At 50.1% G+C, this 15986-nt stretch overlaps 1 protein-coding gene across 1 annotated transcript in view; it reads left to right on the forward strand.

Moving 5' to 3' along the window:
* Window positions 1-15986, forward strand: part of CDH4 (cadherin 4) — a 964675-nt gene that overhangs the window by 840812 nt on the left and 107877 nt on the right. Inside the window, exons 9-10 of the mRNA XM_069650710.1 lie at window positions 5001-5143; window positions 14772-15002. Coding sequence (XP_069506811.1) covers window positions 5001-5143; window positions 14772-15002 — 374 coding nt within the window. The remainder of the gene's footprint in view (window positions 1-5000; window positions 5144-14771; window positions 15003-15986) is intronic.

Here is a 15986-nt window from a genome sequence, read left to right on the forward strand (position 1 = left end):
ACCCCGGAGCAAGGTAAGATATTGGTTAAGGTAAGTGTGTATCCCTGGGAGGGGTGGAGTATTTAAGAAGGTGTGTTTGAGTGTGCACATGTGGCTTAGAAGGGTGTGAACAGGAGGTGGTGTAGGGCGTGTCAGAGGGATCAGAGGTTGTGAGCGCAATTGGAGTGAGGAGGCTATTGTTAAGAAGGGGTCTGTGGAGTGTGAGAGTGGAAAGTGTGAGAAGTCGAGGTACACTAAGAGTAGCAGAGTGTTAGTGGTATTATTGGCGAAGGTAGTAGTTGGGAGTGCAGCTAGTGGTAGTAGGAGTAGTGGAAAAGCGAGTGCGGAAGAGGCAGTAAGTAGTAGCAGTGGTAGTGAGGGTTAGGAATAATATTGGCAGTGGAGTAGATAGTACGGAGCGTTAGTGAGTAGAAGAAGCACTAGTGGTAGTAGGTAGTAGAGGGCAATAGCAAGGGTTACGTATGGAGTAGAAATAGTAGGAGCAACAGAATAGTAAATGCAACAGTAAGTGGGAGAATTGGAGTAACTATCAGCATAAAGTGAAACAGATTACAAGAAGAATAGCAAAAGGCAAGGAAGTAGAGTGAGAGGAAGTAGGGAAGGGCAGATAACAAAGGTAGAGGGGTAGTTGGAGGTACGAGCGATAGTAAGAACAGGAGTAAGAAAAGAAGTAAGATCAATAGGTGGAGGTGCAAAGGCGGAGTGAGAGATCGGAGGAACAGTGACGTGGTGGGAGGAGAACATCTAGAGACCAATAAAATGAAGGGTCGGGTACAAGTGGGTGTGACAGAAGTGTGAGTGACACCGGGCAGAAGAAGGCACCACCCCTACCTACCTGAGACTACTACGCTGTTTAGGTTAGGGAAAGCCTAGAAAACCCCCAGGGAAGGAGTCAACCATTGAATCAGGGATTAGTTTAAGCAGAAACAAACAGACAGGTGTTACCTTTGACTGGCACTAACATCCTGATAAGGACACCTGGGTTAGGGAGGTAGGCACGACCCAGGAAGTAGAGTGAGAGAGGGGTGGCCAGTTTCCCAAGTACCCGACCAGACCTCAGAACTACCTGAGCACTCTTGGCCCAAGCTGTTTGTAAAATCCCAAATAAACACACTTGGATTTAAGATACAAGTCAGCATGTCTTTGTGGCAGGCCGCTCTCATTCAAACACATTGCCAAGAAGACCCCAGCTGCATGGTCCAGTTTGTACTTCTTTCACCGCTGCCCAGAGTTTCAGAACAGTTTTCCAAGCTCTTGACATCGTCCACCTGGAAGCTGGCAACATCCTACTTGCAGGCTTCCCAGATGCCACCTTGGTCGTCCGAAGGTTGCCCAACATGCTGTAGCTCACCTTACCACAGGACTATAGGATAGTTCAACCACATCACTCCAACCTCAAGGAGCTGAGCTGGCCACGCCTTTAACAACGCATCACGTTCATGACAGCCCACATTACCTACAAAGCCATCAGAACCAAAGCACCACTCTGCCTGGTTGAGAAACTCACCAACTCTGGAGGCCAGTGCACCACCAGAAGCAACATTACCAGCCTGGAAACAAAGAATTGCAAGAGGGGAAAGAACAGGAAGGGGGCTTTTTCCGAAATGCACCCTGTCACTGGAGCAAGGTAGCACTGCAGATAAGACTGGCCCCTGACATCCTACACTACTTGAAGGACCTGAATGTGCCCCACTCTTCAAAGTAGACCTTGCCAGTCGTAGTTGCACCATTCAACCCTATCTCTCACCCTCTGCTGCCCAAGTAAGCATCTTGTAACCCCTGCATTGGCTCCCAGCTATGCATGTGTTTGTCAATCCCATGCATACATTTAAACTATGTATCCCACAATGCAGATTCAACACTTCCCTTCTCTGGCAGTCTTTATTAGGAACGTTGATTCCTGGACTACAATTCCCAGAATTCAGTATCTGAGTTCTTCTGTCACAGTCTTTCTTAGACATTTTGTTACTTAAACTATCATTTCCAAAATTCGTTTTCTAAAAGATTCTTTTCGCACAGTCTTTTTTGGACACTTTCGTTCTTGAGCTACAATGACAGTGTCTACATTCTCCTTTTCCAACCCTCTTTTATGGACAATGTAGTACTTTGACTACATTTCCCAAAATGCATTCTCAAGCCCAACTCGTGCACTCAGACGTGCAGACTTTCTCCTTAACTTGGCTTTGCCCTTGGGCCTATTCTCGTTCTGTCCCAGGCTTTCCCGCGGATTTCCAATGCCCCGGGCGTCTTTGCTTTTTCACTGCATGCTGTCTCCAGATATCAGTCGCGTCTTTCCAGCTCTCGCAGGAGGTCTCAGGCCTCTCATGGTGGCACCTACAGCCCCCTGGCTCCTCTGACGGTGCTCTACCCTGGGTTCTCTGCCATCTAGGCCTATGAACCCCTCCATCAACTTGGGTTATCTGGCTCAGTCTGCCATCAGGGTCTAGCCCAAGCAAAGTCAGAGCGCCTCCTGCACATGGCAGCCTCAGGGCCCTCTCTCCTGCAGGCTTCGGCAGTTATCATCTGAGTGTCAGCGTATTCAAGTCTCCACTGCTTCTCCCCGGTGTTTGTGTGTCTTTGCCCCTTCTCACACTTCTCATTACTTCACGCCATTGGTGTGGTGTCCCATGGCCGGGTCTCACTGGCTCACCGCTCCTCGCTTCTCCTTGCTCTCTCGCCTTATCTGCCTGCGGTCACACTGTCCATTGAGAGGTGATCAAATCTTAGGCCACCATCTTGTAAGTCACTGGCATAGCTCCCTGGAGCTGTTTGGCCACAGTTGAGTTCTGTTCTCCTGGATCATTACGGGTCACTGGCTGCTTTGCTGCTTCCACCAGGGCTGGCATGCAACTCGTGAGCCCCCGTGGAGGTCTGCTTGGGTCATTTTATGGAGGCACTGTGTCACGACATGCCGTGAGGTTGGTACTGGCAGATCGGCTCAGCAGTGAGTAATGTTAGGAGGGATCTCCTGGGAAAGAGAGGGGCCAGAATGACATTACCTCCCTCAGGCCCAATCTGCCCACAGCCCCTCAGACCCCTTGCACAGTACCCATCTAAGGCTCCCTCTCATGCCACCCTTCTAGGGTTCCAAGCAGCAATCTCACATGCCCGTCTCCCACTCGTGCCCCCTCTTTTATTCCCCTGGGGCACTTTATTGTGTCTGCAGCGGTGGGTTCAGGAAGCCGGCAAGACATGGCTGTGTTGAGCCTGTTGGAGTTCACCATATACTGCTCGTGACCTCACTGGTTCAGAATACCCACTATATGTATATTGAGTTATGTCTAAAAACTGCCCGTTCAAGGACGCACCCAAAACAAACCGGCGGATTATGGATTTTGAACTGAACATGTTCACAGCCATACAAGCCCTGAGACCTGGCCAAGATTACCCCCGCAATTGTCTTTGGGGTCCAATGGAGCGACTGGTGTCAAAGGCATTCAATCCTCACAACCGGCTATCACTATGATCGCGCAGCTGGCAGCAATGGCTGTGGGGGCTGTAGCAAGCTTGACTCTTTCCTACATAGAAAGAGACCCAGGCGTAGAGTGAGACAGAGAAAAACAGAGAGAGGGGGGGAGGGGGAGAGACAGAGAGAAGAGAGAGAAGTAGAGAGAGTGAGAGAGAGAGAAGTAGAGAGAGAGGGGAGAGAGAGTCTGGGAGAGAGAGAGAAGGAGAGAGAGAGAGCGAGTAAGAAGAGAGAGAGAAGGGGAGAGAGAGAAGAGACAGAGGAGAGAGAAGATAGAGAGCGAGAAAAGACAGAAGGAGCGAGAGAGGAAAGAGATGAGAGAAGTAGAGATGGGGAGCGAGGGACAGGGAGAGATAGAGAGAAAGAGAAGAGCGAGGGAGAAGGAGAGAGAGAGAGAGTGTGTGAAAAGAGAGAGAGAAGGAGAGAGACGGAGAGGGGGCGAGGGAGAGAGAGAAGAGAGAGAAAAGGATTGAGAGGGAAGAGAGAGGAGAGAGGGGAGAGAGAGAAGAGAGAAGGAGTGAGGGAGAGGGAGAGAAGTAGAGAGAGACAGGGAAAGAGAGAGAGAGCGAGAGAGAAGAGAGAGGGAGAGAAAGAGCGAGATAAGAGAGGGAGGGAGAAGAAGAAAGGGAGAGAAAGCGAGAGAGAGGGAGAGAGAGAGAGAGAGAGAGAGAGAGAGAGAGAGGGAGAGAGAGAGCGAGATAAGAGAGGGAGGGAGAAGAAGAAAGGGAGAGAAAGCGAGAGAGAGGGAGAGAGAGAGAGAGAGAGAGAGAGAGAGAGAGAGGGAGAGAGAGAGGGAGAGAGAGAGAGAGGGAGAGAGAGAGGGAGAGAGAGAGGGAGAGAGAGAGAGAGAGAGAGGGAGAGAGAGAGGGAGAGAGGTAGATGAGTGTAGGATACGCAGGGCACAGATAGTTTATTATAAACAACCAAACAGTGCTAACAATAATAATCATAGTACTCTACTTTATTTTATGATTAACAGACTTTTTCAAAGTTAATTTAAAAAATTAAACCCAATTAGTTAAAGCATATACTGCTTCAAACCAATTACCTGCAGGTTAGACATAGGCCCAACCCGACAGCAATAACCCCAGAAGGGCAGGTTTTTCTTTGCAGAGCCCTTGCAAAGAATAAAAGGGGCACACTTTATATCCCTCATTTAGAACGTGTTTTATGGTAACCCCCCCCCCCCCCCCCCACACAGGTTTTTTTATGCTTTCTGCCTTTATTCCTTTGTTTGCATCAGAATGTGTGTGCAGCATCTTTAAAATAAAAACAGGATTATTGATGCTTATGATCATTTGCTGCCCTGCAAGTGAAACGTCATGAGAACTCAGATGAGAAAACACAATGTGCGATGTTGTCATTAATATATTTGGAAATATGTTACCCTTTTGAAACGCTAATAACAAATGTTTTGAAAAAGAAGTCAAGAATGCACTAGTGGACGTGTTTTTATTTTATTTGGGATGCTGGGTAAGGGCGGTCTGTGGTGCCCAGGCCACTGACATGTCTGTCTTCTGCTCTCTCTGCACAGATATCACAAGCTTTCGGATCCAGCCAACTGGCTGAGCATAAACGCCTCGAACGGGGATATCATCACCACGGCGGTGATGGATCGAGAGTCGGCCTACATCAAGGATGATATCTACGTGGCCACCTTTCTGGCCACCGACAACGGTACTAAACGTGACCCGCTTTTTATTTACCCTTTGCTGCTCCCGAGCACTGCAATTAACAGCTGCTACAATTGCCCAACTCAGTGACACTCATTTCATTGGTCTCAGAAGGATGAAAGGCTGAGTCAACCGGCTTGGATTCAAACCTTTGACCTTCATGTTGCACAAAGATCTGTGCAGCATGCGCATTAACCCACTGAGCCATCCACACCATCATTATTTATTTATTTGTGTATTTCATTTGTAAAGCACGCAAACAACCCTGAGGCACTGAGGCGTTGAAATCGTTGTGCCGTCTCCTGTGACCTGGTAATGAGTGGCATAAGTGCTGGCGGCATGCATTATGTGTGGGGCTCTATAAGGTGCAAAGAAGCTCTAGGGAAGGGCGGGAGAGGATGCTCGCAATACATTGAGCTAAGTGACCGGATCTGCAGGGTAGGTTGAGGTGTTGCTTGAAGAGTAGGGCTGTTAGTTGGCTCCTGAAATGTAGGCTGGAAGCAGCTTTCTTTATGGAGGTTGGTAGGTTGGTCCAGGCGAAGAGTTACTCTCCAAAAAGAAACAAAAATGCGCTCCCTTTGATGGAGGACATACCTTCCTACATTTGAAAATCAAAATTCCCGAGATGTATGTCCCGCCCACAGCCACACAAGACTCCGCCCATTTGCACATGGCTCCGCCCACATACCCCGCCCACCTGTCAGTGGAATTCCCCCCTTGTATCAAATCCTGCACTTTGAGCAGATATTTGAAAAGTACTGCACTGTTGTGAAGAAAAGTTTTGCCAGTGCTCTGTGTTCAGAAGGGGAATTAGCTATTATGTTAATCAAGGTGCTGTACAAAGATGGCCGCCATGGAGCTTGAGTGGGGCTTGGAAGTGCGTGCCTTCTCACTGCAGGTATATAGGGTAAGTGGGGCCCGGAGGGAGCCGTGCGGCGGAGGGTGGGCGTGGGAGCATGAGTGGGGCTTAGAGGTGCGTGCCTTCTCACTGCAGAGGGTGGAAGTGAGGCTCAGAGCGGCAGGAGGGTGGCGTGGGAGCATGAGTGGGGCTTGGAAGTGAGTCCCTTCTCACTGCAGATATATAGGGTAAGTGGGGCGTAGAGAGGCCGGAGGGAGCCGTGCGGCGGAGGGTAGGCGTGGGAGCATGAGTGGGGCTTGGAAGTGAGTCCCTTCTCACTGCAGAGGGTGGAAGTGAGGCTCAGAGCGACAGGAGGGTGGCGTGCGGCGGAGGGTGGGTGTGGGAGCAATCGGGGGTGTGCAGGCGCCGGGTTTGCTGGGGAGGAGGAGAGAGCTTGGTAAGGGGTGGGAGGCAGTTCTGGTGAACAGAATGCAGCGGGGTACATTTTCGTCCAGAGCATGGGCGAGGGTCATCACCCCCCTGCGATCAGGGGCTTTAAGTACCCGTATGCACCTGGCAAAGAATGGAGCTGATTGGCTCCGCGCTCCTTTTCCTTTCATGCAGCTCTGTTGGACTGGAGCGCGAGGCACTGGCCTGTGCATGTGTGTTCAGAAGAGGCCAGGGGCTGGATTCCACGGGGGCGAGTTGAGAGGGCCCTTGGTGGGTTTGGGTCCAAGAGGATGTGTGGATGACTGCCAATCCCCCGGTCTTTCCAGTGTGGTGAATGCTATAGGCGGCTGAAAGAAGCCCGCCAGGTGTGCATGATGAGGGTGGTGAAACCAGGTCTCTGTCAGGAAGGTGGTGCATGGAAATGAGAGGCACCGAGGTAGGTGAGGTCTCTGGTCCTATCTGGTATCAGGGCTACTCATTAGCTTTACATCACATTAGGTTCTATTTCGCTCTCTCTCATTTCTCTTTCCTTCCTTCTTTCCTTCCTTCCTTCATTCCTTCTTTCCTTCCCTTCTTCCTTTTTTTCTTTTCCACCTTCATAACTTGCCTTCTTTCCCTTCCTTCCCTCCCTTCCCATCCTTCTCTTCCTTTGATTCCACCCTTCCTTTCTTCCTTGCTTTTGACATCATTCCTTCTGTTCCCTTCCTTCCCTCGCTCCCCCGCTCCCTTCCCTCCTTTCTTCGTCCTTCCATCTCTCACTCTTTTCCTTCTTTCCATCTCTCTCTCCCTTCCCCACTCTTCCTTCGATCCTTCCTTCTGTCCTTCCTTCGTTCTCTCCCTTCCCCCCCTTCTCTTCCTCCATTCCTTTCTTTCTTGCTTTTGCCTTCCTTCCGTCTCCTACCTTCCCTCCTTCCCTACCTCCCACCCACCCTTCCTTCCTTCCTTCCTTCCTTCCTTCCTTCCTTCCTTCCTTCCTTCCTTCCTTCCTTCCTTCCTTCCTTCCTTCCTTCCTTCCTTCCTTCCTTCCTTCCTTCCTTCCTTCCTTCCTTCCTTCCTTCCTTCCTTCCTTCCTTCCTTCCTTCCTCCCTGTCCTCCTTCTCTCCCCTCCTTCCTTCTTTTCTTCCTCCCTCCTCTCGCCACCCCTCTCCCCCCTCTTCCCCAGGCTTTGGTGTTTACATTCTTCCTGTTTACTTCTAGTTTTCTTTGCTACCTTCCCTCTTCCCTTTTTCCTCTTTAAACAGTTGTCTCACTTCCTGTTCCAATAACTCTCAGACACCTCAGCACACAGAAAGGCATGCACCAGTCAGGGGTTCATGCACCAGTCATGGGTTCATGCACCAGTCATGGGTTCATACACCAGTCATGGGTTCATGCATCATCAGTCGTGTGTTCTCCTATTTTCTCTAGTTTCACAAGGGTTCGTGTGAAGGTACCACTGGCACGTGCAGCCATGACGTTGTCCTGGTTGTTGCTGCAGCGAGGCGACCTGCTTAGCCTTTGTTCTCCGGGGCACTGGTTGTTGCTGCATTGATGCGACCTGCTTAGCCTTCGTTCTCCGGGGCACTGGTTGTTGCTGCAGCGAGGTGACCTGCTTTGCCTTCGGTCTCCGGGGCACTGGTTGTTGCTGCAGCGATGCGACCTGCTTAGCCTTCGTTCTCCGAGGCACTGGTTGTTGCTGCAGCGAGGCAACCTGCTTAGCCTTCGTTCTCTGGGGCACTGGTTGTTGCTGCAGAGAGGCGACCTGCTTAGCCTTCGTTCTCCGGGGCACTGGTTTTTGCTGCAGCGAGGCGACCTGCTTAGCCTTCATTCTCCGGGCACTGGTTGTTGCTGCAGCGAGGCGGCCTGCTTAGCATTCCTTCTCCAGGGCACTCGTTGTTGCTGCAGCGAAGCGATCTGCTTAGGCTTCCTTCTCCGGGGCACTGGTTGTTGCTGCAGCAAGGCGACCTGCTTAGCCTTCGTTCTCCGGGGCACTGGTTGTTGCTGCAGTGAGGCGACCTGCTTAGCATTCCTTCTCCAGGGCACTTGTTGCTGCAGCGAGGTGACCTGCTTAGCCTTCCTTCTCCGGGGCACTGGTTGTTGCTGCAGCGAGGCGACCTGCTTAGCCTTCGTTCTCCGGGGCACTGGTTGTTGCTGCAGCGAGGCGCCGTGCTTAGCTTTCATTCTCCGGGGCACTGGTTGTTGCTGCAGCGAGGCGACCTGCTTATCCTTCGTTCTCCGGGGTATTGGTTGTTGCTGCAGCGAGGCGACCTGCTTAGCCTTCGGTCTCCGGGGCACTGCCTTTCCTGTTTAAGGTGCAGGTTGTAAACCCTGTGTTTCTTTGCAGGGCCCTACTTTCGCCTGCTTTGAATTTTCACAAACACTTTTAGACTTCGCCTACGGCCCCGTCCCAAGTGGCGGGAATGTCCGTGCCAGGGAGTCCCATCGAGTCATTGGCAGAGTGGCCCCTTTGAAAGGCAGGTCGTGCAGGGTCACTGTGCCCCATATCAGGGTAGCACTGTTTCAGTGTTGCCTGCTATCCATCCTGTCTCTGGAACAGGTTACCTCCATCCTACACTCCAGGGAGGACCAGGAGACCCTACTCTTCAGAGAAAAATCTCACCATTCGCTGATGGCTCCACTCAGCGCTGTTTCCCCCGCTCTGGAAGTGCCCCCCCCAACTCCCCTGTCACCCCGGCACCCTGCTTGTAACCCCCTGGCCGAGTCCCCTTTGTACAGCGCTCAGTTGCCCGGGGTCTAGGTTTGCTCTTTATATATATCACACATAAATACATAGGTGGGAAATGCAGCTGGATTCCTGAATCTTCATGAAGGTGGCATCAGTCCGCATGGACGCATCCACACTTTTCTGTGCCACTCACACGCTTCGATGCCAGCCACCCTATTGCCAAACCCACGGCGAGACTCGTCCTCTGCGGTTCCCGAAAGTCAACCCCCTGCTCTCCATAAATCTGGTAATCTCGCCCCTGAAGAGTGCCTACTTGCTGCGCTCTAGAAAACGTGTTCTAATCCCCGGCCAACGTTCCCCAGAATGCCTCCTGAATCTCCGGTCGCCGACATGAAAGCGTCTCAAGGAGAACAGGCATTACTGCCGTCAGAAATCCAGCCCTTTGATGGCATATGTGATGACTCGGCGCGTAAACTCTGCCTGAACTGTTCGGGAATCGGGCTGACCCAGTTAGAGCCGCAGCCGCTCCGCGGGCGCATTTGACAACCCAGGATAACTGCCTCCTCTTTGATGCCGGCTGAGCACTGCGCGTCTTTGACGCACCGTTCGGACCGATTGCACAGACATCGCACTGCGATTGGACGGTGAGTCCGCTGTTGCGCCATTTTACTGAGGCGGCGAGAGCATGGCATGGAAGGAAGCCTGCAACACCAGGGCACGAGTCACGGAATGAAATTGTGCACGAAAACGTGTCCACAGGTAAGAAAGGCCTTAACCACAACAGGAGCTACTGCAAACGTAGTCATGCACATACGCACAATGGGGCTCACGCTAAACTGGTCGGTGGATAAGGGGGTGCAAAAGAGAAACAAAAAAAGTGCATATGCAAAATGGCAGACACGTCTAACGCCATCCCTGATGCACGTAACCACGTTAGTCATTTTGGCCTGATTCTCAAAGAATTGCGTTTGTGGGTTTAAAGGGTGGCGGTGCAAATTGCACATGCAAATCACACATGCATATACATAATGATTCACAAAGATTCACACATGTGGGGGGGGTGGGCAATTTGCACCCACATTCAAAACAATGTGCACAATGCACAGAGCAATCCAGGGCCAAGGAGCAGAACTCACCATTTACCAGTCAACCCGAACACTACGATCCAGCAACGTCATCCGCATGGAACCTAACCCGTACACAAGGAAAAAAACGTGGTGGAACAGCATTGCCGCAAACCTTTGGAACTCCTTCCCGAGAGAAACACGCAACACGAAGGACCATTTAAAATTCACAAAACTCCTAAAAACCTGGCTCATGAAGTCGGAACCAGAGAAACACACATATGGCAAGAAGGAGGACTAGACCGTACCACGACAAGTGCAGTGAGGTGGAGAGACCTACGAGTGGGAGGGAGACCTGGGTGCACCCATTCCCATGGAGGGCCCTACCGGTGGCTAATTAGAGATGGGAGAGTTCTAGGTTGAACTACAGACATGGCATAAGAGTTGAAGGGGAAAGAGTGGTGAATAGAGAAACCAAGGGACCCAGGTAGCTCAAGGGCAGAGGGAAGAGCCCCTCATCCTTAAGGGGCCCAGGAATGCGGTGGCGGCTGCACACAAGGATATGCAAGGGGCCAAAACGGTGTAGACGTCCATTAGTCTGAAAATAGCGGGGTGGCTGGAGGAGACATAATCACTAAATAGCCCTGCAGGCAACCCAAAACCCTGCTCATCATATAGGAGGGAGGCCCCCGCCCCTAGCACACCATGATATGCAACACTGGCAGGGGTGCATACCACGGGTGGCCAAAGAAGAGGAGGTATGATGGCACGCCACCACTAACCAGCCCACTAAAAAACTCTCCCTTCTACTTACACCTCTAAAGCTCTAAACAAAACAGAACCATACCTATATTGCACAACAACGGCACATACTTCACTAGACCGTAACAACAAAACAAACCACACATAGCCTCACACAACAGCACATGGCAACTACCAACTGAAAAATCACACCTACGCTCAGCCAACGGTGTAAACCGAACTGAAGCTGCACATCACAGCTCTCTTGCGCTTATCCTGCTCAGTCCTACTAACTTACCCTACGCTCTTGCTTTTCAGGTCCGCCAGAGCGCCAGGGGACCACTCTGGTGGTGACATTGCACGCATAAATTTCCTGTAACAGAACAAAACATAACTCGCATAAACATATGATGAACAAAATAGTTAACGAGAACCCCTGGAAGTGAAAACGAGATGTGACGGGGAAAAGTGGCACCAAAGCATTGTGAACATTTTTTTTCTTCCTGACAACGGTGTCAAACTTTAGGAAAGTAAACCACTTGCAGGACAAATATTTTTACAACGTGCAACTTCGTTTTGTAGATAATTTTCCTGTGTGCCAAATCTGATTTAAATCAGATAGGAACCGGGGTAAATTGCCACAGGAGCAAGTTGCTCGTTTCTTTGTGGGTATCAGGCTATTCCGGCGGCGTGTGCAGCTGTGTTCCTCATTTCAATTGGCCTGCATTGACATTCACCCATTCTACATATGCACACTCCATGTGCAAAGTGCATTTAGGAGCACATCCATTTGTTTTCATTGCCTTTTTCACTGTTCTGTGAATCAGGTGCCATTTGTTGTCTGAACAATTTGCAAATGGTTATATGCAGAGAAAATGTTTTGATAATCAGACCCTTACTGCTTGCGGTGTCTCTCAATGAGTCAAACTACAACAAAAAAAGTGGCTGGTGGAAGGTTTTGAATAAATCTGTACCACTGGCCCTGCTCTGGCCACCCTTCCACACCACTTTTTTTTGTTAGCTCATCTGCGCCTTTCCAAAAGGGGTCTAGCCACATTCAAATCAGTCAGCAGCTGCCACCACCAAAGGGAGCAGCCCAGCCCGAACTGCTAGGCCAGGTCCCCTCTGCATGGAAACACAAGCAACCCCTGACATGGTTAAGTCTTGTTGGGCCTCATCAGTGAGGAGCAAGTTGGTTCCCCATGGCGCAGCGAGCAAGGGACCCCCGTCTGAGCGTATCCTCTCTCAGACAGGGAGACAAACGACAACTAAAAAAGTGATGGGTGGAAGGTTTTGAATAAATCTGAACCACTGGCATTGCTGTGGGCAATCTTCCACACCACAGTTTTTTTAGCCATCTACGCTATTGCAAAAGGGGTCCGCCATATGCAAATCAGCCAGGTACTGCCACCAATGGGAGCAGCCCAGCCCGAATTGCTAGGCCAGGTCCCCTCTTCACGGAAACACAAGCAACCTCAGACATGTTTCAGCCTTGTTGGGCCTCCTCAGTGAGGTGCAGCTTGGTTCCCTGTGGAGCAGCAAGCAAGGGACCCATGTCTGAGTATACCCTCTCTCACACAGGGAGACGAACTGTAACCAAAAAAAAGTGATGGGTGGAAGATTTTTGAATAACTCAGCGAGTCACTCACAGCACACTCTGCCTTACCTAAAGCAGAGATAATGGGGAACTTAATCTATTGGCTGCACTCCATTCGTCCGCACCTGCTCATGGCATGATGGGACTCTATGGATGGACACAGGTGACATCCTGGAGGCAACATTCTATTACTACAAAACAACAGCACGGCTGGTAATTTGGGATTGTGGTAAACCTCATGGGGCAAGCAGTACAAGTTCCCTTTTCCTCTCCCCTGAGGTGTGAGAAGCTTTGTAGAAAGGGGTTAGTCACCTGGTGGGGGAGCATATGAGAAGCAGAGCCCCGAACATTGCCTCATCCTTCATCCCATTGCTCCCTGTACATCTACCCTTTAAGTGGGTCTTGCCCCACAATGGAGTAGTCTGTCCAGGTTGGCATGGCCAACACAGTTCCATTCGACCAAACACATTGCACCATTTTCCACTCACTTTCAAAACCAGCTCTGCAACTGTAAATCCATCTGTATTTTGAACTGATTCTTTATATGTTGTGTTTAGTGAAGGGCACTTGGGGCTCACCCACACTTGGCAAATGGTGAAGCACCTGAGGTTTCAGTGTAAGCTACTAAGGGTAATCCTGAAGGGGAAGCTTTGTGCTCTGTGTTAGAGATACCCTGCGACTCTGCCGCATCTCGCTGATGTCACCCAATAAGCAGAGATGCATGTATGGGCCCGCTGCGAGTGCTCTTTCCAGAAGAGAATTCCCTCGCATATAGATGCTGGACTGTCCTTATAAGAGGGACCAAACTGCTATGCAAATGGACATTTCTCCTCTGGTATGGCACCGAGATCTAAAACATGATTGGAGACACTCCTGGGTGGCTTACAGATCATGGAGGAAGTCATTGAACATGTTTTCGTTCTTGGTGGAGTATCTCTCCCATTGTTGACTATGGAGGCAAACATATCTCAGAGCTAAAAAAGGAAACAAACAGGATACGGATAGTGAAATAAGTGGCTATAGGAGAGATGACGTTTTCAAATGTTGTCGCTCCAGATGCTATGGACTACAACTTCCATCACACCTTGACAGCATAATCAATGGGGAGGGATCATGGGATTCGTAGTCCAAAACATACAGAGACCCACAGATTGCAGACCCCTGAACTAAAGCATACCTTACATGCACCTCCCCATATTCCTGACTGCAGGTCCTTTTTGCCAAGTCTGGTCTGAGACATTCTCAAGTGTTGGCCTCTTGCGGATGCACGGGGAAACCAGACGTGGCCAGACGGTCTCCCACATGAGGCATTTTAAGGTCCAGACGATCTACTGGATGCCCTGTGGAAGATAGGACTGGTTGCTTACTAGGCAACTGGATAACCAATGTATGGATCTAATCTTCTCCAATGGTGGCCCAGTCTTGGGGGACACTCAGCAAAGCCCCATCATAATCACCCATTCCCCAAAGGAGAGCAGCAGCTGCCGTCTCTTTGCTGGATCGCAGAGATGATCACAGGGCTCTCCACTTGATGAGAATGCAAGTTTCTACATATACAATCGGAAACGACACTGGAGCATGTGTCTATCGAGATTGCTATATTTCCTTCTTCTGGTGATATGACCAGTCTTGAGGGAAAGGGATCATTCAACATTCAAATAATCCTCAGGGCAGCTTCATGTTCAGGAATTCTGGGGGCATTAACTTACTATTCTCCTATTTCCCTATGGAACGTAAGGCAAGCCCATTGGCTGCATATAATGACCAGGATGAGCGAATGAGCCACTGTAAACCTCTGCCCTATATCAGGGATCTGCAACCTGCGGCTCTCCAGCTGTTTTGAACAACGACTCCCATGATCCCTCACCAGTAACTATGGTAAGTTAGAGACACACAGGTTGCAGACTCTGCCGTATAGCATATATTAAGCATATGTACTTGGGCCTAGAAGGATGCGTCCATAAGTGGTATTGTGAGGCGCTTTCTCCTCTTAAGGACATGCACAGTGATGTGATTAGGGAAATGTATGATGCCATAGTTTTGGATGAGTCATGCCACCATCCATCAGTCCAGGCAGCTTCTGGGCTACTGCTTAGTCACCAGAATGCACTCTGCACTGTCTGCATCTAGCTTTTACCCCGACTAGTGCCCTGCTCAGAGACAGCAGTCGATGGGCAATTCAGTTTCTCTTTGCCGTGGACCTTCTGGTGGATCACGGCACCTCGCTTCATACCCTTAGATATGTCCCCTGTTGACGCCTCTGCTTCTCCCATACAGGTATACCTCCTGCCAGCGGCACAGGCACCCTGCAGATCTACCTCATCGACATCAATGACAACGCACCAGAGCTTTTACCAAAGGAGGCCCAGATCTGCGAGAGGCCCAACTCACACGGCATCACGATCACCGCCACCGACGCTGACCGCAAGCCTAATGGCCTACCCTTCAACTTCGAACTGCCGCCCTCCTCCTATGCCAAGAGGAACTGGACCATCTCTCGGATAAATGGTAAGTGTTTGCGGAGATCCAGTGTGAAACCAGATTGGGCTTGTGGCAATCAGAGACTGTCAGTGAACTCGAAATCAGAATGGTGATTTGATTTGTTATTGTTTTAATTTATATTGTGCATAGTTCCTCAAAGGAGGATACAACATACGGCCGAATAAAGCTCAAGGGACGCGGAAGGATGTGCAGCGTTCATCCATCTCTACCTATCTGCTGCCTTCCATACCTTTGACTACACCATACGCATAGACAGGCTGCACTCCTTAGGAATCAAGGACTCCGCTCTAACATGGATCTCCTCCTTCGTCACCTGGGCGGCAATATTATTTTCCCATTGATTTACATTGTAAACAGAAGAATGTTCGATTATTGGAAAATAAATATTTTTAGAATGTTCCGAAATAGTGGAAATGAGTCCAGAGTTCTAAGTGTGCCTTACATTCCTTGACCAAAAAATGTCCCCTTTATCTTAAAGTCAGTCCAGGGACTCAAAGTGCCACTGTTCACCAAGGGCAGGCAATACATTCACATCATTTTTGCTAAGTTAATTATAAATGTGTTAACATTTCTTACCAAAAACCCCTCAAGCAAAAGGTAGCAAAAATGAAGGGGCTACAAACCAAAGTTTACCCGCTTTAACAGTTAATAAATACAATGAAATGATGGTCTGTTTACATCTGCAGCGTTTCCCATAGGGGTGCGCCTCCTCTCTGTGGCCAGCCCCCCACGTCAGCGACGACAGCAGTTCACCTTCAGACGGCTAAGGAGGAAGGGTGCTGCCGCCAGGGTTTGGTCCATGGGCGTGAAAGAGCCCTGACTGCTCCAGCACAGAGTGCCATTCCAGAATATGCAGGGACGGTGTTGTGGGAAAGTCGTTTTACCAACAGGAATTACTTCGAAGTAATTTACTTTTAAGTAATTTCTTGGACGAAAATGCATTACATGTTTATTTTTTATTTGGGGGGTGCCCCCTCAACCCCCCACTTA

Source organism: Ambystoma mexicanum, chromosome 3p (assembly GCF_040938575.1).
Source record: "Ambystoma mexicanum isolate Mex_15411 chromosome 3p, UKY_AmexF1_1, whole genome shotgun sequence".
In the NCBI taxonomy this organism is placed as follows: Eukaryota; Metazoa; Chordata; class Amphibia; order Caudata; family Ambystomatidae; genus Ambystoma; species Ambystoma mexicanum.